At 43.6% G+C, this 22,881-nt stretch overlaps 4 protein-coding genes across 5 annotated transcripts in view; 2 read left to right on the top strand and 2 right to left on the bottom strand.

Moving 5' to 3' along the window:
* Positions 1-22,881, top strand: part of LOC126568629 (protein anon-73B1) — a 793,767-nt gene that overhangs the window by 401,318 nt on the left and 369,568 nt on the right. The window lies entirely within an intron of this gene.
* Positions 1-22,881, bottom strand: part of LOC126568321 (phosphotriesterase-related protein) — a 293,797-nt gene that overhangs the window by 64,219 nt on the left and 206,697 nt on the right. The gene's annotated exons all lie outside the window — the stretch shown is intronic.
* The window catches only part of LOC126568229 (homeobox protein SIX3), a 198,274-nt gene that overhangs the window by 38,719 nt on the left and 136,674 nt on the right, over positions 1-22,881 (top strand). The window lies entirely within an intron of this gene.
* The window catches only part of LOC126568253 (uncharacterized), a 98,424-nt gene continuing 85,077 nt past the window's right edge, over positions 9,535-22,881 (bottom strand). The window contains exon 2 of the mRNA XM_050224700.1: positions 9,535-10,637. Within this exon, the coding sequence (XP_050080657.1) occupies positions 9,535-10,637 (1,103 nt within the window). The remainder of the gene's footprint in view (positions 10,638-22,881) is intronic.

Genomic DNA, 22,881 nt, shown 5'->3' with positions numbered 1-22,881 from the left:
AACGGTATGCCGGACGCCAGAATCACACCAGGAATGGCCGAGTTATCGCTGATTTTCCACGGGAATGTTTTGGTTTTTCCGCTATAACTGGGCGAAGGGGTGGAGGGATCGGTTTGTGATGTTCTACAAAAAGGTGCGCGGCTCAAAGACGCAACCAACGGTATGCCGGACGCCAGAATCACACCAGGAATGGCCGAGTTATCGCTGATTTTCCACGGGAATGTTTTGGTTTTTCCGCTATAACTGGGCAAAGGGGTGGAGGAATCAGGTTGAGGTGTTCTACAAAAAGGTGCGCGGCCTTAAGACGCATCCAACGGTATGCCGGACGCCAAAATCTGATCAGGAATGGCCGAGTTATCGCTGATTTTCCACGGGAATGTTTTGGTTTTTCCGCTATAACTGGGCGAAGGGGTGGAGGGATCGGTTTGAGGTGTTCTACAAAAAGGTGCGCGGCTCAAAGACGCATCCAACGGTATGCCGGACGCCAGAATCACACCAGGAATGGCCGAGTTATCGCTGATTTTCCACGGGAATGTTTTGGTTTTTCCGCTATAACTGGGCGAAGGAGTGGAGGGATCGGGTTGAGGTGTTCTACAAAAAGGTGCGCGGCTCAAAGACGCATCCAACGGTATGCCGGACGCCAGAATCACACCAGGAATGGCCGAGTTATCGCTGATTTTCCACGGGAATGTTTTGGTTTTTCCGCTATAACTGGGCGAAGGGGTGGAGGGATCGGTTTGAGGTGTTCTACAAAAAGGTGCGCGGCTCAAAGACGCATCCAACGGTATGCCGGACGCCAGAATCACACCAGGAATGGCCGAGTTATCGCTGATTTTCCACGGGAATGTTTTGGTTTTTCCGCTATAACTGGGCGAAGGGGTGGAGGGATCGGTTTGTGATGTTCTACAAAAAGGTGCGCGGCTCAAAGACGCAACCAACGGTATGCCGGACGCCAGAATCATACCAGGAATGGCCGAGTTATCGCTGATTTTCCACGGGAATGTTTTGGTTTTTCCGCTATAACTGGGCGAAGGAGTGGAGGGATCGGGTTGAGGTGATCTACAAAAAGGTGCGCGGCTCAAAGACGCATCCAACGGTATGCCGGACGCCAAAATCTGATCAGGAATGGCCGAGTTATCGCTGATTTTCCACGGGAATGTTTTGGTTTTTCCGCTATAACTGGGCGAAGGGGTGGAGGGATCGGTTTGAGGTGTTCTACAAAAAGGTGCGCGGCTCAAAGACGCATCCAACGGTATGCTGGACGCCAGAATCACACCAGGAATGGCCGAGTTATCGCTGATTTTCCACGGGAATGTTTTGGTTTTTCCGCTATAACTGGGCGAAGGGGTGGAGGGATCGGTTTGAGGTGTTCTACAAAAAGGTGCGCGGCTCAAAGACGCATCCAACGGTATGCCGAACGCCAGAATCACACCAGGAATGGCCGAGTTATCGCTGATTTTCCACGGGAATGTTTTGGTTTTTCCGCTATAACTGGGCGAAGGGGTGGAGGGATCGGGTTGAGGTGTTCTACAAAAAGGTGTGCGGCTCAAAGACGCATCCAACGGTATGCCGGACGCCAGAATCACACCAGGAATGGCCGAGTTATCGCTGATTTTCCACGGGAATGTTTTGGTTTTTCCGCTATAACTGGGCGAAGGGGTGGAGGGATCGGTTTGAGGTGTTCTACAAAAAGGTGCGCGGCTCAAAGACGCATCCAACGGTATGCCGAACGCCAGAATCACACCAGGAATGGCCGAGTTATCGCTGATTTTCCACGGGAATGTTTTGGTTTTTCCGCTATAACTGGGCGAAGGGGTGGAGGGATCGGTTTGTGATGTTCTACAAAAAGGTGCGCGGCTCAAAGACGCATCCAACGGTATGCCAAACGCCAGAATCACACCAGGAATGGCCGAGTTATCGCTGATTTTCCACGGGAATGTTTTGGTTTTTCCGCTATAACTGGGCGAAGGGGTGGAGGGATCGGGTTGAGGTGTTCTACAAAAAGGTGCGCGGCTCAAAGACGCATCCAACGGTATGCCGGACGCCAGAATCACACCAGGAATGGCCGAGTTATCGCTGATTTTCCACGGGAATGTTTTGGTTTTTCCGCTATAACTGGGCGAAGGGGTGGAGGGATCGGTTTGAGGTGTTCTACAAAAAGGTGCGCGGCCCTAAGACGCATCCAACGGTATGCTGGACGCCAGAATTGAACCAGGAATGGCCGAGTTATCGCCGATTTTCCACGGGAATGCTGCTGGCGGAATTTACCGGAAAAACCTGAAAAATCCCCCTTTATTCCCCTTCGATATCAAAAATCACGTTTTGGAGGTGTTTTTAAAAGATTTTTATGGAGAGAAATAAAAATAAGCGGAAATTACTTAAAATTGTGGAAAAAGTATATTTGTGCCGGAAAATATTTGTCTTGTCGGAAAGAAATTATTTTCCAACTCGGTTTTAAAATTTCCATTTGCTACCTCCTCGGAATCATGCTCTCCTGTTACTCCTGGTCGGATTTTGCCGCATAAAAATTTCCGGATTTTTGCCCAAAATTTCCAGATTTTTGCCACAAAAATCCGACCTGGAGTAACAGGAGAGCATGATTTCGCGGAGGTAGCTCGGGTCGGCCAAAAATTTCCAAAATCAGTTTTAAAATCCAAAGTCAGTTTTAAATTTGGATTGGAAATTTTAAGTTTGGAATTCAACTAAAATTTTTGCTTCGGGATTTTAAAACTGATCTTGGATTTTAAGTTTGGATTTCCAATTTTTCGGCCGGCCCGAGCTACCTACTCGGAAACATGTTCTCCTGTTACTACAAGTCGCTCCCGGTGGCAGATTTTCGACCGAAATTTGGCCAATTTCGATGCGGCAAAATCCGACCAGGAGTAACAGGAGAGCATGATTCCGAGGAGGTAGCAAATGGAAATTTTAAAACCGAGTTGGAAAATAATTTCTTTCCGACAAGACAAATATTTTCCGGCACAAATATACTTTTTCCACAATTTTAAGTAATTTCCGCTTATTTTTATTTCTCTCCATAAAAATCTTTTAAAAACACCTCCAAAACGTGATTTTTGATATCGAAGGGGAATAAAGGGGGATTTTTCAGGTTTTTCCGGTAAATTCCGCCAGCAGCATTCCCGTGGAAAATCGGCGATAACTCGGCCATTCCTGGTTCAATTCTGGCGTCCAGCATACCGTTGGATGCGTCTTAGGGCCGCGCACCTTTTTGTAGAACACCTCAAACCGATCCCTCCACCCCTTCGCCCAGTTATAGCGGAAAAACCAAAACATTCCCGTGGAAAATCAGCGATAACTCGGCCATTCCTGGTGTGATTCTGGCGTCCGGCATACCGTTGGATGCGTCTTTGAGCCGCGCACCTTTTTGTAGAACACCTCAACCCGATCCCTCCACCCCTTCGCCCAGTTATAGCGGAAAAACCAAAACATTCCCGTGGAAAATCAGCGATAACTCGGCCATTCCTGGTGTGATTCTGGCGTTCGGCATACCGTTGGATGCGTCTTTGAGCCGCGCACCTTTTTGTAGAACACCTCAACCTGATTCCTCCACCCCTTTGCCCAGTTATAGCGGAAAAACCAAAACATTCCCGTGGAAAATCAGCGATAACTCGGCCATTCCTGGTGTGATTCTGGCGTCCGGCATACCGTTGGATGCGTCTTTGAGCCGCGCACCTTTTTGTAGAACACCTCAAACCGATCCCTCCACCCCTTCGCCCAGTTATAGCGGAAAAACCAAAACATTCCCGTGGAAAATCAGCGATAACTCGGCCATTCCTGATCAGATTTTGGCGTCCGGCATACCGTTGGATGCGTCTGTAGGCCGCGCACTTTTTTGTAGAACACCTCAAACCGATCCCTCCACTCCTTCGCCCAGTTATAGCGGAAAAACCAAAACATTCCCGTGGAAAATCAGCGATAACTCGGCCATTCCTGGTGTGATTCTGGCGTCCGGCATACCGTTGGATGCGTCTTTGAGCCGCGCACCTTTTTGTAGAACATCACAAACCGATCCCTCCACCCCTTCGCAGTTATAGCGTTATTATAGCAGTCGCAGTTATCCCAGTTATAGCGGAAAAACCAAAACATTCCCGTGGAAAATCAGCGATAACTCGGCCATTCCTGATCAGATTTTGGCGTCCGGCATACCGTTGGATGCGTCTTAAGGTTGCGCACCTTTTTGTAGAACACCTCAACCTGATTCCTCCACCCCTTTGCCCAGTTATAGCGGAAAAACCAAAACATTCCCGTGGAAAATCAGCGATAACTCGGCCATTCCTGATCTGATTTTGGCGTATGGCATACCGTTGGATGCGTCTTTGAGCCGCGCACCTTTTTGTAGAACATCACAAACCGATCCCTCCACCCCTTCGCCCAGTTATAGCGGAAAAACCAAAACATTCCCGTGGAAAATCAGCGATAACTCGGTCATTCCTGGTCCGATTCTGGCGTGCGGTATACCGTTAGATGCGTCTTTGAGCCGCGCACCTTTTTGGAGAACATCACAAACCGATCCCTCCACCCCTTCGCCCAGTTATAGCGGAAAAATCAAAACACTCCCGTGGAAAATCTGTGATAACTCGGTCATTCCTGGTTTGATTCTGGCGTGCGGCATACCGTTGGATGCGTCTTTGAGCCGCGCACCTTTTTGTAGAACATCACAAACCGATTCCTCCACCCCTTCGCCCAGTTTTAGCGGAAAACCCAAAACATTCCCGTGGAAAATCTGCGATAACTCGGTCATTCCTGGTCTGATTCTGGCGGCCGGCGTATCTTTGGATCCGTCTTGAGATCGTGCATCTTTTTGAAGATCACTCCGCCCCGATCACGCAACCCCTGCTTAGTTATTGTTAAGAAAACCTATATTTAGTAGAAAACGCCAGGCAAATTCCGCAAATTATGGTTTATTTATTTACTGATTTTTCTTTCGTATTTGTTAAACACCTAAAAGTTTATTCTCTTTCTATCAGTCGTGGATGTGTGACCAAAAACCAATAACACGTTGCAAAGTACCAGATTTTGGCAACGTTTTTTAAAAAATATTGATTTATTATGTATATAATAATGATAATAAATATAACCGTGATACCTACCTAAAGGCTCAATCCTTCTTGTAAGTAGAGACAGGATCTTTTATCCCCAAAATGCTACTTACAGGAAGATTAGGCTCTATCGGAGCTCCAGCTACGTCTACGAAAACCATCCGCATAGACTCTATTTGTATTTTATTCTTTAACAATTCAATTGAAACATTTAGACAAGCGATGGTTTCCCCAACGACGGAAAGTTTGATCTAATGATTCGCAACAAAATAATCAACTCCAACTGCTTGAATGCTGTTTGTTAGGGTGTCTCCATCCACCCAAAACGTGCAACAATACACAAAACTTCAATCGAACGAAATTATTAATTGGCTTTTACGAGTTTTTCGTGTACGCCCGTGCACGCGGTTTCGGTTTATTGGGCTTGTTTGCAAAACGTCCAACTTGCGGCCAAAGAATTCGATCGATCTTGTACGATTTGGAGCACACCTGCTGTAACGGCGGGAGGCCCAAAAGTTTGCCCAAATTGAGATGAGTTTTCCGAGCGTGCACAAGTTTGGTTGCGAAATTTGGGAAGTTATTAGTCGTGCGGTCCCGCAATCCTGGCACCACGCGGTTCGATTGTTGTGAAGGGTTGTTTGTTGTTCAGGTTTGGCAACAGTTTCGGTGGAGTGAAGCCTTCGCTGTGGACAATCGTGCTGAATGGGGTGAATTTCTGACTGGGTGAAAAGTTAAATCAACTCGTAATTGATTCCGTCATTCGCTGTTGGTTTTTTTCTTCTTCTGGTCAGCCAATTCATAATTGGTGGAATGGTGGAAAGTAAACCCTTATTGGAATGTAGGAATTAAAATAAATTGCGAAGTGTCCGGAGAGTCAGTCAGCGGAAGAAACTTAAGAAGCGGCGAGACCTTCTCCGAGGTTTAATGCTCATCCAGACATCATTCAGCCTTGGCTTCAAGGGACAGGGAAGGTACACGTGAAGAGGGAGAGCTTGAACAGAGAATAAAATGCTTATACTTACACATACTTACTTGCAGTTGATGTACTTTTCGTTTTCTTTCTTTCAAATTCAAAACCATTACTTATCTACTTTAATAAAAACAACCTCCTCCATTTTGATGTTGGTTTTTGTAATGTAGTTTCATCCGAATTCGTATGCTCATATATTTCTTATTTTTCTCTATCTGTATATTATACTTCTTTTTACAAATTACATAACCTCCTGCCCGTTTGCTTCTTCGCTTCGCTCGTAACTATTCACAATAGTATAATAATATTCTCAAACCGAATTTTCGATTTTGCTAACTCCTTTTTTGTTTGCTTTGCTCCATTTCACGCGCGACTGCTTTTCCACATACACACACACACACGCGCGATCTTACAATTGTTTGGGAAGAAAAACGAAATAAAAAAAAAACATTTGCTTTGATTTATGCATTCGTGTTTGTATATGTGTGAGTGTGGTCTATTTTAGTTTCCTCCTTTCCTTTACAACTGTTACTTGCACCAATTAATAGAGTCGTTTTGTCCTTCTAGCTGGATGTCTAGATGGCTTTACTTGTGTTTTACGCATTCACACACATACGAACCAACTTTTGCATTAGGACAGTTTGATTTGCCCTTTGTTTCGTGTTGTTTTACTATTCCAGTACATAGTTTTACTCATACAAAAGCAACACTTAACACAATTGCATACTTATTTTTGCAACCACCAATTTCTTTTTTCGTTTCTCTATCATGTTCAAAGAGCTAAAACTTCTGTAAATTGTGTGGAAGCTGATGTGTAAGATATTTAAATTAAAGAAAGAAATAGAAATAAGAATAAAAAATAACTGTTTTGGGAAAAAAAAACATAATAAAGTGAAATGAAAATCACAAAAGAAGCAAACAGAGCAGTAACAAATAAAAATAAAGAAGGCAAATATCCGAGCAACTCATCCGACTGCTTCGATACAATGTTTTGTGTTATCAACATCCCTTTTTTGAAGTTTTGTTTCATTAGCAAGTGTTGTTTTGTGTGTTTGTAATTGTAACGAGCATTTTCTTTTGTACACAGTTGCGTATTATCTATTGCACGCTGCATTCATTCATTCTTCTTTCTTTTTGATGGGTTTTTTTTTGCTTCTTGTTTTCTTTGTTGCGTTAAACGTGTTTGCCTTTACGTTCATAGATATACATATACATATATTTTTTGTTTACGAGAAGAGGGACACGAAAAACGGAATGATATGAATTGGTGACGCGATAAAGGTGAATGCGCTTATAAGTAGCCGCAGAATGATTTGAATTACTACACTTACATGGGCGAAGAATCGATGGTTCTTGGGGTTGATTTGCGTTTTTGTTGTTGTTTTAGACGAGATTTGAAAGCAGAAGCGACACATTTAATAGGCAGCCATTAGTGGTAGCAGGTAAACGGGCATCGTTCGTTTGTTTTTCTTCTTTTCTTTATCGTTGCTGGTCTCTTTTCGGTTAAGTTTTTGATTAATGGTTTACTTCTTGTCGAGGGGGAGGGTTAGGAGAAGATATGCAGCAGATACAGGTATGTGTGGAGCTTAGCAGCGTTCCTTCTCTCTAATGCTGATGGTTCGTTCGTATTCAGTGGACAGTTGGCGTAGAAGCCTTTTTTTTACATCGCTTTTGTAGAAAAGCGGTGAGATTTCAGGAACTTTTCGCTTTGATTTGTATGCCTTCCTCGTCTACGTGCTGCGTTCAGCATTGCGCTCTGTAGCGTTGGATTCCTACTGTTTTACTTATGTTACTTTTCCCATTACTTCAGCTTCAGATTGATTTTTGAAATTATTTTCTTCTAAATTTCCATTTCTCTAACTGCAACGTTTTTTTCGTTTGTTTATCATTTCTGGAAGCATTGATTTTATCATATGTTCAGCATGCGTTTGTTGGGTGTGTGTGTGTGCGTGTTGTTATCAATGTTTTTTTCTTCTTCTTAATTTCATCTTCTTCTTCAAATATGCAATTGCACCACTGTCACTTTTTGTGCTCTCTTGCAAATTTTGATTGAAATCATCCACCGCCAACGGTGGCCCATTTTTGTTCGCTGGTCCGGTTACTTCCTTTACAACGGAACTGCCGAATTTACCAGCCACCTCACCGTCCACCACACAACAAGGTGTTCGCCATTGTTCACCTTAATTTCTAGTTATGTTTCTGTTGTTGTATAATAAAACAAAACACAACTCAAAATATTATTTTAAAAACAAACAAATCTTCTAATCGCGGAAAATACTAATCGTGTAACACAAAACGGTTAGGTGGATTTTTTCGTTTACAAAGTCTTTAAAATAATACATCTTAAAGTAAAAAGGGTTGTTTTTTTTTCTGGGGTGGTAGCAAATAGTAACGCTTTGCCCGAAAACGTGGATTTCGCTTTTCACTGTAAACAAGAAAAAGGGGTTTGAAAACAAAAAAACGAAAAGGAAAGGGAACAAATTAAAGAAGTTTATCGGATTACCGAAAAACATCAAACGGTTCAAAAAATCGATCACAATTCCGCTCGGACACGCATATAATGCAAGAAATGGTTCGCTTTGAAAAGTATAAAACAAAACACAAAACAACTCTAGTAAAATAGTATGCGGGGCTTTCATCTGTGTGCGTATGTGTATGTGTGTGTGTGCATGTGAGTGCGAATTTGCCCAATCCGAACCGTTAAATAAATATGCAGTAATTAAACACTAAAATAGTAAACTAACATAGGAATACGTATCTGTTTTGTATACATTAAGATTAAAACATAGCAGTAGCTTTTTCCTTCCATTTACTCCTTTTTCTGTTCTGTTTCCTTTGTTTTTGTTACGAACGTGAAATATCATTATGCGCTTCAATCGTACTTAAATTATTCTGCGCCGAGAGATCCAACCCATAACCCCGATGGATTAGCCAGCTGTTTGCATGTGGTGGTTTTTGTTGTTCGTTTTCTTTTCTTTTGGTGAAATTTTTCACTTTCACCTTTCGTTTGTATCTTCTACTGTTGCTTCTTTTGTCGTGTTGTCTCGTTTCGTTTGTACAGCAAAAAAAAGGTACCGCTGCACGTATTTTACATCTTTTTTCACGCGTTTGTTTTAAATACTATCACAAATTATGGTTGTTTTTCTTTTTTTGCTTCTTTTTACGTGTTTTTTTAAATGATTTGGAGCTTTTTTTGTGCTCTCAGTGCTCGTGAAATTGAAATAATATAGAAAGAGTAGGAAAAGTTTGCTTTTCTAATTAGGAAACTCATACACAGAAGGAGTAGAGGATAAAAAAATGTCTTTCCGATCAATACGATCCGATTCGATCTTTCGGGAAAAAAAAGAAAAAAATTAAAGGAAATGTAATTTTTTTCTTTCAATTTTTCTCTACAAAAGAAGGTAAAACAATTAAAAATAAAACAAATAGAAATGTTAGCTTAAGAGCGGCCCCACCATCAAACCTGGCGCTTGTTTCCGCCTCACGCATCAGTCACTCAAACCTGGCTTAGGCCACACTGTTCGCGGTCGTTTCAGTTGCCGGCGGTGTAGCAGGACCCGTGCTGGACACACGGTTGTACGCACTCTTGCGCTGCGGTATCTCGTTGCAGCTGAACAACATCTGTAGACCCTTCTTAATCTTCTCGATCGAAACACCGCTCCGTTCGGCGCTGCCGCTCACATAGATGAGGATGCTACCGAGCACAATAAAGCTGCCGAAAGCAACCACGACCCATGTAATCCAATTGCTAAGCCAGGCGTCTCCATCTCTACCGTTGTGTTCCTCCTGCTCATCCGTATCCGGTTGTTCGACACTGCCGGAGGTGAAGTTCGCCTTCAGGGCCGGTGTTTCGGTTGTCTTGTCGGTGGTCGGCTTGGGCGGCATCAGCTGAACGCAGCTGCACAGCGAACAATTGCCCCGTCGTTCGTACCCGTTCCGGCACTGCAGGTCACAGTTGTGGTCCTCGCAGAAGATGGACCTGGTCGGATCGCACACCGGGCAGCATCGGCCCGGCACTTTAATCGTGTGCTCACAGTTGAGTGGTTTGCAGGCAGATATCACGCACTGCCTCCGATTCGCCAAACACTTACACTCGGTACAGTCACCTTCGCTCCAGGTTTCGTTTTCCACGTACGAAGCATTGTTAACGTCGGAGCGACATTTCTGATTTCGCTTACAGTGGAAGGATGGACAGCAGTTACCCGGCTGACCGGTTTGTTCGTGCGTGTCGACGATACGCTTGAAGTTGGGCGGACAGCTTGGCATCTCGGGGCACGGTTGGCAGACGCACTTGGGGCAGCAGAGTTCCTGCAGGTTCGGATCATTCTCGGGGTTGTAGTGCACTGCCGCTTCCACCAGCATGATGGTGTCAGTGTCACGCCTTCGGCGCATATTGTTAAAATGCAGGAGTTTTATCTCGGTCGGTACGATCGTGATCCGTTTGTGGGGATGGTTGTTTGTGGCGATTGCGCGTCTTTCTCTGTCGAACGTTTCACTGGGTTCTGGCACGTCCTCCTTGGCGTAACTTGGCGCGTGCATCGTGCTCTGCAGATAGCTGTCCGATGGGCAGTCGATGTAACATTGCACGTTCTGGCAGCGCGTTTCGAGATCTGTGGAGAAAAGTGAAGAAGAGTGAAAGGAAGTGTGTTTAGTCGAGATATTCTTAAGAATCGGAAGTTCTGAAAAAGGATCTAATCAGAGGGCGAGGATCATACGGGATTAACTTGAACTTTGTTGATTCTAATAGTTTTTCTGCTAAGCCCCAAATAGTGAGCTACATCCCCGGCCCTGGATTATGCCTTTTGGGGGTAAGCCTATATTCGCAAAATCAATTAACTCGAGCATCAATTCGCTTCGCCCCAACTATCCGCAACTATTACCCGAGGGATGAAAAACGTATCATTTTTGTTTTTTGGTTCAACATGCAAATTGACTATCAGGAATGTGTGATTCGTACGCGGATACGCTTGAAATGGATAGTTGTTTGTCCTTTCCCAGCTTTTTTTTTTTGTTGGCTGTGACTGCTCATCATTGCCACGGCATGTGGCGTGTGTGTGTTTTTGTCACCACAGTGCCACCTCGGAGGGAGATGAATTCATTTTCCGGCTCATTGCAAACTCATCTGTTGCCATTGTTCGGGGTAGTATGGAGAGAAGCAACGACAAAAAACTCCAGGGCTCACCCTATTCTGTGCTTCAATCCAATACCGGGTGGGGATGAGGATATTATGCACACTTCGCTACCCATTTCAAGGGGCAGGGATTGATGATGCAGACGGATAGAAAGCTTGCAAGCTCTCTCATCCGTACGCCAATGGAAAATCAAAATCATTCAGTTGCGGCGAAGTGATTTTTTTCTTCTTCTCTCAATCCAAGCGAATAGTTTTCCAACGTTTTGGGTAAGCTTTTACTCATTAGTGAGTCACCAGATGGTGCACCCGTCGATGCAGGCGGTTCATTTCGATTGCGCTGTGGCAGTTGCAACTGAGCTAGAATTAATTTAATTTTTGTCGCTTACTGGTTGGTACATCCTTTTCTGGGATGTTGTGAGGCAAGGGAAATGTTGCAGAAGCGTTAAAAAAGGGACACCAAATTCCATCGCTTTCACAATCTGTTTCGCAGGATGTATGCATCGATGGGAAATTCATCAAACCTTTCGTCGTTCCTCGGTAAGAGCAGTAAGCGTGGAACGTTCTTTTTTTTATCGCGATCGATTGTATCAGCCGGGCTTTTTCGAATGAGTCGAGCGATAAGCGAGCTGACGATCGGAAACGGTTTATCATGAGGTTGGTTGAGTTTCATTAAATTTGCAGCATCAGTTCCTGGGAACGGGAAACACAGTGTGTGAGGAAGTGTTTGTGGTATTAGGTTATGCTGAATGCAGTTTGATTGTTGTGAGTGTGTGTGTGTTTTTTTCCTTTTGTAGTGTGGAAACATATTGCACGATTAGGTGAAATTGAGTGAAAGAAATTTAGCTTTAATTTATTACACAACGTTTATCGCTTAATGAGTATTGAAACATTTAGTTTTACAGAATTGCAGATAACTTCGCAAGAATCATAGAATTTTAGTCCAAGCCACATAGGACATCAGTTGAATCAAATTGCTCATCTTTTGATCATTACAGCTTGACCTGGTTTCAGTTGACCAAATATTCCGATTTTCAAAAATGCTTCCTTCTTCTAGAGAGCTTCTTCTTGGCTTAACGACCTCTAAGGTCACGGCGGCCATCGAAAAGGCTTACTAGAATTGTCGATACCACGTAGATGGATAGTCAGTCCTCACTACGAGGGAACGGTTCGGGTGAGATTTTGATTCCCCCGTCCTCGCCGTTTGAAGACCCGACCCGGCCTCCTGTCGCCTAAACCACCGGGCCACCTCCAGTGTGTCTTGTACGGAGTGAAAAATATCTTCTATCAGCCCCATAGAACAATATTTTCGATGATAGAATAGCTAAAAGCAAGCATAAAATATAGCTCCGTGTCCCAGGTGATCTGACTTGACTGATTGTGAGGCTGTTGGAGAAATTTCGAAACATTTTGCTGTTCAATGAGAATACCTTGGTTGTATTGTTTATAGTCTTACCCTTTTAGTTTTGGGTTCTATTTCTTGTTGGCCTATCGACCGAAATATTCTGGTCATTTGATTGCTGACTAAAATTTACTGACACCAGTTGTTGGATGTAGTTGCAGATGTAGTGTAGTTGGATGGTGTTTCCTCACTAAGGACGATCGTTACTAAATTGATCGTAAGTTACGCCCTACTATTTTGTTATCGTTCAAGAAATCGGTCCCAAATGTCTGCTTTCTGCAATCAACTGATTCTGGCATCCAATCATGTACTGTCGTTGCCTTATACATTGTATTACAATTTTTTACATTTATGTTTCATTCCAGAGATATTGCATAATTCTTTTTCCACTTTTTTATTAGACAGAGTGGAAATTTGTTGGGCAATTTTGAGGCAGAAAATAAAGATTGGTTTCCAATTTCTAGTCCCTTATTTCCCAGGTGTATTAGGACGGAAGCTATCTAAATGGCTCTAGTGGCCTTAAAATTTCCGTTGAGCAATATCAACTCTCAAACCCAGATTGCTGCTGGTAAGCGAGACCTTTGCGAGCTGTTATTTTATTGTGTGCTATCATGTGAAATTAAATAGCGTTTTATGTGAGTGGCTATTTTTTCGAAAACTTACTCCCTCTTGCTCTCTCTATCTCGCTTAAGCAGCTATATTGGGGAGTATAAACTGGTAAAGCGACCGAGCACCGACAGTAGTGAGAACAACCTTCTATCAGTCTCTCAGTGCCCCAAAGTGCCAAACAACATGGTTTCCATTAAAAAATCGAAACCCTTTAGGCCGCGTTCGTTACGCCGAAAGCGAAGGAAGCACCACTATTAAATGGTGCTTGATAAGATAAAAAGTCGATTAAGTTGGGGCCTGGGTAGGTCGAATGGGTGAAAAAAAAAAAAAACACATACAAAATAATGGTGGCACACGCACACATCAGCAGCCCTTCCATTAGCTAAGAGCAGAATCTCACTAAATTAAAGAAGCAAAAAAAGAGCGGATCGAACTGTCGCATCTAACAGATAGAGTTGTGAGCGTTTTAGCATGCTTTTAAATGCTACGATTCGGTGTCGCTTTTCGTACGGTGTGGCTGGTTTTTTTGGTGTACTTCCTCACCTTGAATATTCCGTGTGCGCGCGTGAAGCGGAATGTTTTGCTGTGCATTTCGAACTTATAATAGGCTTATCTTATGCTTGATCACATAAAAGTACGTGTGCGTGTGACACGCGAATGTTTGGTCTGCTTTTTTTTTTGGTTTGCTTCTTCTATCGCTGACCGTTTTTGTGCTTGTCTCTATGCTTTATGTTAGCGACAAAGGAAGCTCTTAAAGTGGAACGATTCTTTGCTTTTCGCAGGTGATTAAAGCTTTTATTATTGATGGAAACGAAGAACGGGTTCGGGTTGTTAATTTGAATAAATGTCAGTAGCTTTTCGACATTAATCACAATCATAGCGAGGTACGAGAGGTGAGATAAGAAATTATACAACTTGCGATTTAATTAATTGGTGTCATCTTTAGCTTGTTTGTTTCTGTCCCCTGTGTTGTGCCTTTGTTTTATGGCACTAATCATATTCGAATTATATTTTAAATTGGATAGATTTTACGTATGCTCGCTTTCGAAGCCTTTCGAAGCCCTTCCTGTGGTCAACGCGATGAATTTTAAATGAACCAATCGTGTTAGCATAATTTTCTAGAACAACCGGGCAGCGGGGGGCCCCCTTTTTCTGGGATTGACCAAGTGTTATGGAATCGATTTTTCATGCACACTGCTAGCCCACCAGGCCTGCATGCTTTATTGATGTCACCAGCCGATCGATACACCCGGGGGGGCAAATCACCGGCAAGGGATGTGTGTTGTGGTGAAACTTTTTTTCCCTCAACCTGGTTACCGGCTATCGGGGGGTTTGAAAATTTACGCAACGATGATTGCAGGCCCAAAAAACGTTCTCCCACCTATCATGACGAACCTCTGTGAGCTTTGCGCCTGATCCATGTCAGCATAAATGTCGAAATCGAGTATAACAAAAGAGAAGAACACATACAGGCGGGAGGGTTAAAAAAAAGACGAACAAATAAATTTTATTCGTTTCGATTGGTCACACTGCAGTGTGTGAAAGGTTTTTCCTTCCTTTTTTTTTAGTTTGTTTGAAGCAATGAATTGAGTGAAAAAATATCCCTAAATTTCATTCGAATGGACGCGTACTGACCCCGTCAGTCATCCATCATGTCTGGCAATAAATTTTCCGCTTGAAAATCCTTTTCACCCTATCTTCTCTCCTTCCCGTTCACCTACCCCACAAGCTAGCCAGCTTTTCCGAGAGCCGAAAGCAACAAATTACAGGGCCTGCCCCGTGTATGCAGCGGCAGTCCGACCTCATAGCTCATGAAAATGTCATCCCTTATTTGTGCTGGCACCGAAACGCCTGGGCAGGCAGGCAGGCGAATAAATGTGCGCCATAAAAATATAAAAGCTCTCGACAAAACCTCGTCCCATTTGATTCACACACACACACACACACACACACTGTGGAGAGACACTGTGAGAAAAGGGGTTTCGTTCGAAGTGCTTGACCTTTGGTTGGAAAAGCTGTCGAAAAGGGGGTAAGCTTTAGGGGATACTAAGGGGAAAGGGGACGAAAGAATCCTTTTGTTGATGTTAGTTTGCGTTCTGCGTATTTGGTCTCAAATTCTGTACCGATATTTAAGGTTTTTTTTTGGAATCGGTATTGATCAGGACAACATCAGACGGGCAGATACAGTCGGACGCAAAGCCGTACCAAATTGAACATATTAGAAGTGGATTCGTCGTTTGGGGCTGAGCAGATTAACGAAGTATTCTTCTAGTGAAGTATTGATGTTCGGTAGTGCTTTGTTTGGCTTTTGGGAATGGCCATTTTGTTGTTGTTTTGAAAGGTTTTTTTGGGTGAATACTGGACATAATTTTTTTGTTATAAAAAATATTGAAATCGCTTCAGAATTGTTGGAAAAATGTTTGAAAATAAAGAAATTCAAGTGTTCTTTATAACTTTTGATCAAAGAGCAATCAAAGCAATAAAGCGAGAGAAGAAATAAGAAATTTCAATAATAAGAAAATTATTGAAAAGATCTGGAACAAAAGGAAACAAAGAGCAGAAGAAGAGAACGCTATTGCGTAAGCAAACACGAAAAGAGATCGTTCTTATCTTAACAACCTCTCGATTTATCGAACTATAATATTTGATTTTTATTTGCTACAGTTTCTCCAGCTCCAGGCACCACATTCGATAAAAGTCGGTTAACATTAACCTTCAGAACAGTATATTTTAGAAGGCCGAGCATAATTTTAAGGATTACGTTAATATACTGCCCCATCGCAATACGATTACACTAAACAGGTTAAGGTCTAGGCCAGAGACTGTGTCTTTATGTTGAGATGTGTTTGACGCTGGATTAATCCAGTAAAGCACTAAACCTAAGACACATTTTCTGCTACCCCGTGCAAGATTGTTTTCGGCGCGGTAGAAACAGACAAAAAAAAAACCGGTCTCACTTATCACGGATCGCCGGATACAACTTTTTCCCTAACAACTAAAACGATGTTGTCAACCTGCTCACGGTTAAAGGAAAACTTGTGTCCCTCACATCAAGTGCTTCTGATGTTAGGCGCAACCACCTGCTGGTGAGGTGGGTTTCGGTGGTGACATTAATAGGATTGGTGGTGAAGTTGCGATCGCAAAACGAAACAAAAAAAAAAAACACCCCTCCTACCACACTGTGTGCCACTTTTGATTAGTGGCCGCGTACCTTCGGCGAAAAGTTTTTGGGCTCGGGTCTATAAACGCATTAAAGCCACGTTAGTGTTTCCATCCCATGCGAGAAGTTTCACGTCAAACTTTCGCCTACCACCTTCAACTGTGAATGATGGACAGTGATGGTAAAGAGAACGGCTTTCTTACGCCACCGGCAAGAACATTCACGACCGGAACGCTACAAAACCGGCAGGCCGTGCCGCCAAGTGGTGTCGCCATAAATTATTTATCATTTTGCTTTGGATCGTCATTATCAGACAGAAAGGATGATGGGACCCGGCATGAACCCAGGCTTGAGTAGAAAATTGGGACATCTAGACGAAAACGAGGGGAGGGGGTTTTTTGGGTCTGCCAACGGGCTCCCCAACGAAGTTGGTACCGAAATACAGAACCTTCTCTTCTCGACACGGCATCACACCATTGGCTCACGGATGGCTTCTCATTTGTTGGGTGAAATATTCATGCACCGGTTGGAAGAACTCATTTTCCGGCTGTTGTGTGTATTTTTGTTTTGTTTTGTCAGCCCTTTGATCCCGCCTGACACGCTTCCTGAGACAAGGTTCCCATTTCCAGATCAGCGTCACGTGTCACAACGCTGTACCGGTACGCTTCGTCAAAGGCGTGTGTGATGGCGAGATTTATTCGTTTTCGCATGTGTGTTCGCACCTTGTGCCTCGGTTGGCTTTCCCTTCGATGGACGCCCGTGTGTCCACGTGGCGCTTGTCAGGCATTATTTTTGCTTATCCTGTCACATCTTTTTCAACACCTGCCTGCTGTAGGTGGGGCCCATTTCCATGATTCGCTTTGTAGATGTATCGCTTTTGACGTTTCCATTTAACAGGTTTTTAAAATTCGATTTGCTTACGGTTAGTACTGGCGGCGTATTTTCAATTTCAATTCACAATTTATTATCGTGGCTAGTCAAGCCACGTGGTAGAGCAGGTGAGCAGAGCTCTGTCGCATGATTTATGTCTCTTGAATTCAACCTCATAAATAAAATTTTGCGTCCTAATTCTTTCCAATAACCTAAACACGGACTCCATTTGTTTGACAGTTCATCAAAATCGACACCATAAAAAGCGCAAATCGATTATGCCACATGAACAGTTTACGGTACAATTTTCCACTAAAAAAAAAAAAAAACAGCTCTGTGAGTGAGTGCAAACGAGATGATATTTTTGATGTATCATCAAAACCCCAACCGACATATACCTTCGTAGTAGATCACAATTTTTTGTTTGTTCTTTGCCGCGTTTGAGACTCGCTCGAAATCAAACAAAAACAGTCCTACACAAAAAAAAAGTGGAGTTGCAAAATGGAATTTAGCCCGAATGATTAATCGACAAATTGACGGAACTTGAATGGCACCTCACACAACTCGCGCCTAGACGTAATCGTACGTTAGGTTACGGGGGAGACAGAGAGAGAGTGAGAGCGAGAAAAAATGGCTATCAAAATGGGGAAGCAAATCCAAACAGAAAAAAAAATACTGCAACAGATTGGCATCCGGACCAGACGAAAGACAGATTTCGTTCACATTCCGGAACGCGAGCCTTTCCGGGACCGTTAAAAGCGCTAAAAATAGAGCCAATTAATCATCGCGCGCGCGCGCGATTCGCTCGGTACGGCGTGGTTTCGCTGCGATCGATGGATGGATTTGTGGAGTGTTTCGGGTGCGCGGAGGATGAGAATGCGAGAAAGGCGGTGGGTTGTAGGGAGACGGAAGGCAGGAAGAATTTAATGTTTTGTCAGCTTAATGCGTGTAAGGCGAGCGCAAACTGTGCATTCATTCATAAAGAGCGAGAAACGGGGTTGTTTTTCGTTTCGGGAGGGTTTTTTTTCTCCACCATTAATAGATGAAAAACGGAAGGAAAATCGATTATAGAAAACTGTTCAAACCGATGCGAGATGCTTTTCTTTTTCCCACAGAAACGTGTTTTTTTTTTGTATCAACAAAACCCGCCGGTTCTGTTGGGTAGAAGGACATTGATACTCTTACGGGGTGCGCTGTTTCGGTTGAAATTAAATCCACTCGTGTTGGTTGCGGACGTGAGTGTGTGTATAACGTGGGAAAGAAAGAATTATGTGGCGGTTTGTTGCTCCCTCCCGAAGCTAACCCTCCACCCAGCTCACATCTTATCGCGTGATTCATTGATCAATTCCACTAATCGTGCGGCGGGTGTTTATTTTGCTTGACGACCTCCGGTGAAGTTCTGACTAATCATGTATGGGGAAAAGACATTGTTTTGATCCAATTTCGTGGCTAATGTATATGGGACTTAAAAGAATAATATTGTGAGATAGACATTCCTCACGATTTGCATTTTGTGGAAAGCGTTAGTGAATCATTTGGAATTACAACTTAAGTGGATACCACGAAAACATAATGTTGAACATTATTCAAACTCTCGGTGGTAATTGTGTCATTCCTATGGGAGATAAATGATTGCGGCGAACTTATCACGAACTCGTCCTTCAGTGCCACTGTGGCATTGATTATGAAGAAATACTCTTACACGTACACACGCACACACGAACAGCCACAGATAAAGAAATGATCAATCTCGGCAGTAGAGGCATACGGGACGCTTTGACACATATCTGTTAATCGTTTGTAGACCTGGAAATGATATTGTCATTTCATGTCGTCCAATTTCCGCTCCAGCCGTGATTGGGACGGTCAGGGAAACCCCCGTGGGGGTTAAACGAGAGATTGTTATCCTTTTGCTCTATCGGTCGCGTCCGTCATCTTTTGCTCGAATGTTAACTCAAGCCTTCTTCAAGAAAAACCGACCGAGTGGAGAAACATCAATTTACCGCAAATATGTACCTCATTGTGTGTGTTTTGTACTCTTTCTACTTGACTCTCCACGAAGATCCTGGCATTGTGCAAAAGGATAATATCACACTGCCGCCTAGCTCTCGGACAGTGACATTGACACATGGCCAATATTTGATTCAGATCTTTGGCTTTCCTGATTAATTTGCTTAGCCAGAGCCGGCACACTGCAGATGAATGGATGGTTCGGATGAGGATCTTTACCCTACCACCTCAGGACAAAAACCTAACAAAGCAAAGCTGAGGATGAGTGGTTGTTTGTCGAGGTCTCTTCTGATACGAGTGACATCCGGTACTGGGAGGGTGGAAGGAGAAAAGAAAACCCACCTCCAACACACAATGAATAGCATTTAATCACTCTCATCGGTTCAGGTCGCCTAAGGGCTGCGGTGATTTGTCCTGGACATTGATTTTTGCCCGTCCGATCCTATAGGGGGTTTGTGCAAAAACGTTCCACTCTTCTGGGGGTTTTCTCTGCAACAACCTTCATCAAACTGCGACGGTACTCGTCGGCAAGATCCGATAGAGTACATCCATTACCGGAATCGGATAGTGATTACATCAAAGATCAATTAAATTTAAAGCAAGGATTACCTTTGCCGGGGGAGTAGCATTTGTGGCCCGAACGGCATCGTTTCCTTTTCTTTGCGCTTCATCTCACTCACTGACTGTTGGGGTTTAAACTGTCGGTAAGCGTTTAATTAGGGTTGAGTTGCTTTTAATTCCTTCCGCGTAGAGCACATTTAGCGCGAACGTTTCTTCCGTTTGGAATTCGAACGCCGTCTGTAGAATGTGATACTTGAGGGAGAAAACTTGTCGTTTCGCTCTGCTCATTCTTATCCGTTCATGTCTTATTTTGGGATGTGGAAAAAGAACCATAAATCCCTTTTTATAAATGGAAGGTAATACCCAGCTTCTGTTGCTTGGAATTGTAATGTGCTATCTCATGGCTCTACTAATTTGTACCACACCGTTGGATTAAGATGTCTGTACTGAAATTGTGAAATGATTACCTCAATTAACGTGCAATGAAATGCTGTACAATTACAAAATATACGCTCACACAATCATTTACCATTAAAGTTTCTCAATTAATATCCACTTCCCAGGTGAATGTGGCGCACATACACAAGAAGTAATTATAATTTCCTACATCCCATCGAGCGAAACAATTTGCGTACACGCACGACGGAGCTTCACAGCTCGAATCCGTCAACCCACCCTTCCGCCTTACAAAGGGCACCGCCATCGTGCCAGTCTCAAATTAAATTATTAACGTTTGTTGTGCGGGTGACCTTCGCAGGGCAGGCGGCCTTTTCCAAAGCTTGCGGCACGGCACACAAAAGAGTTCGATTAATCGAGTTCTGGGTGAAGCAAACACAGACAAACATACGTAGACGCATTGAATCGAGTTGATGCGCGTGACCACCGTGCCTGCGTAACTGGCACTGTAGCATGCGCTAAGAGGAGCGTTTATTACTGTTATACCACCCGCGATGCTTGACACAAATAAGGGCTAATGTAAATTCATTGATGAGTTCTGCGATGGACGTCGCGGATGTGCGTGTAAATGGCTCCTCCAGGGCGCGGGTGGTGAATTGTCACGTTTTGGTATTAACGTTAGCATGATGTCCACTGCATGGGGTCGTCGAATTGAACGGGTTAACCACTCACTCACACACACACAGACACATAAAAGCTTCGGTCCGTCAATTTCCACCCGTAATCCGGTTCGAATCTGGTTCCATGGCGTTCATCGAGCAGCGAACCCTAGCCTCGGACTCGCAAACTTGTCGCTCCAGGTCGAAGTAAAGTCCCAGCGGGCAGCTTCCCTCAATCAGCAAACCCTGCCAACAGTTGAGATACTTCTGACAGTCGGTTGGATGGGGCAGAAAGATGCCAACCGTGTTTGGATCGGAACAGTCCAGATCCTGGAACTGTGCGTTCACCAGGGTAGATGCAGCCAGCAGCACCAAAACACACGAGAACAGTTGCGACTTCATTGTGAAACTTTTGCACTGAAACTGGTGCCGTGCTTCGGTTGGGTTTCTTCGAGAGCTGCTAGCAGTACGCCTTATTTACATGTTCAACCGTTTATTTTTTTTTTTTTTTTGGTAATCAACAGCCACCGATAAGACTTGATAAGATACCTTTCATTAGACGATTCATTCAAGTCAAGGACCGATTGATAAAAAAAAATACCCCAAGTGACTCAGGTGGCAGTGATTTAAATCGTACTACTACCAACTACCCCAGACAAGAGTTTCACAACAAATGTAATGAGCCACAACTCATTCATCATTATTTCGCATTTCACGGATGCAGCACAACTTCATTATCTTTTGGCGTGGGTTGACTGCGGGAGTGGCTTTTAGGAGGTTAAAAATTAGACGGAATAGACGAAGAAGAACTTTCTGAGTAGGTAGTAACTTTAAAAGCAACTCGCCTGAAATGTTTTGATTAAAAGTTCCGGAGTTCCGGAGGAGAAAGACGACGACGATGATGAAGTAAAGTCCTGTAGTAATAATTTCTTCCTCTTTAAATAACTACTTCTATCCCACAACCCGTCGTTGGCAACATTACCCGGGATAAGAACTGGTTATTGCACGGGTTGGTTTTCTTTCCTCTCTCCGAAATAACAGCAAATAATAACATTCTGTTGTTGTACTGTGTACGCTCCCCAAAGAAGCGTTCAGTCATGCTTGTTTTGTGACAGAAGAAACGGTTGCAGTTTTGAAGTTCATAAGTTCGTTCGCTGGAGGAAAAGTTTGGCGAAGATTTTTTTTTTTTGCAAACCCTACCCTATAAAGGAGATAGAGAACTCTTTCGGGGTTTTGCGTTGCAGCTTTTCAACGCTTTTGACCTTGTGCTGGAGTATGCATGGGGTAAGTTATTCCATAAATATGTTGCTACTGTGCTATCGCATCGCAAACCGCCATGGATCAATAGACATGAAAAATGCAGATCAAATATTGATCCGTTCTTGGAAGGCGAGAGGGCAAAACTGTGACTGTGAAGAGGTAACTTTTCCTAGGAAAAATACATAGTGTATCGATAGGAACTTTGGTCGGTAGGATGTTAACCGAAAAATTGTATGAAACTTTAATGCTATTCTAATGCTCAACAAGCAGCCAGAGTGTGTGGCATCCGTGTGCATTGACATTTCCTTAAGCCACCCTCGTTCCAGCTGTTTCAATGCGTAAAGACATTTCCTCGTTAATTCAAGTGGAACAGAAAGACAAGCTCCTTGCATTTCACGCTCCATTTCGGTCACTTTTCTACGCGTGCAACAGCGGAAGGATCACGGGGCTTTGTGCTAGGTTGGGAAAATGTTGCTCTCAATTGCAACACTGTGCACGCTCCAGCACCGGTAAGGGAAGGTAAGCTGCACAGCCGAGATGCGCTTACTATCTCCGATTTTGTTTGCCTTGCTCCCCGCAAGTCTCCCCGCTAACCTGAGCTCAGCTGACTTACAACGTGGAAGCAACAACTGTAGCACAGCGAGGATTCTTTAACGTTTTTTTAACGATTCCTTTGCCTCGATCTCGCCTTAGCGGATCGACCCGTGGCACTGTTCTTTACGGCGTTGTGTTGGCAAACAAGAGCGTTACTGAGAAATGCTCCATCTGTCGCACTTTGGGCCAGATTGTTTTGCTATTG

The sequence above is a fragment of the Anopheles maculipalpis genome, chromosome 2RL (genome assembly GCF_943734695.1).
Source record: "Anopheles maculipalpis chromosome 2RL, idAnoMacuDA_375_x, whole genome shotgun sequence".
In the NCBI taxonomy this organism is placed as follows: Eukaryota; Metazoa; Arthropoda; class Insecta; order Diptera; family Culicidae; genus Anopheles; species Anopheles maculipalpis.
The sequence above is the reverse complement of the archived record's forward strand: the minus strand, read 5'-3'. Positions and strand labels throughout refer to the sequence as shown.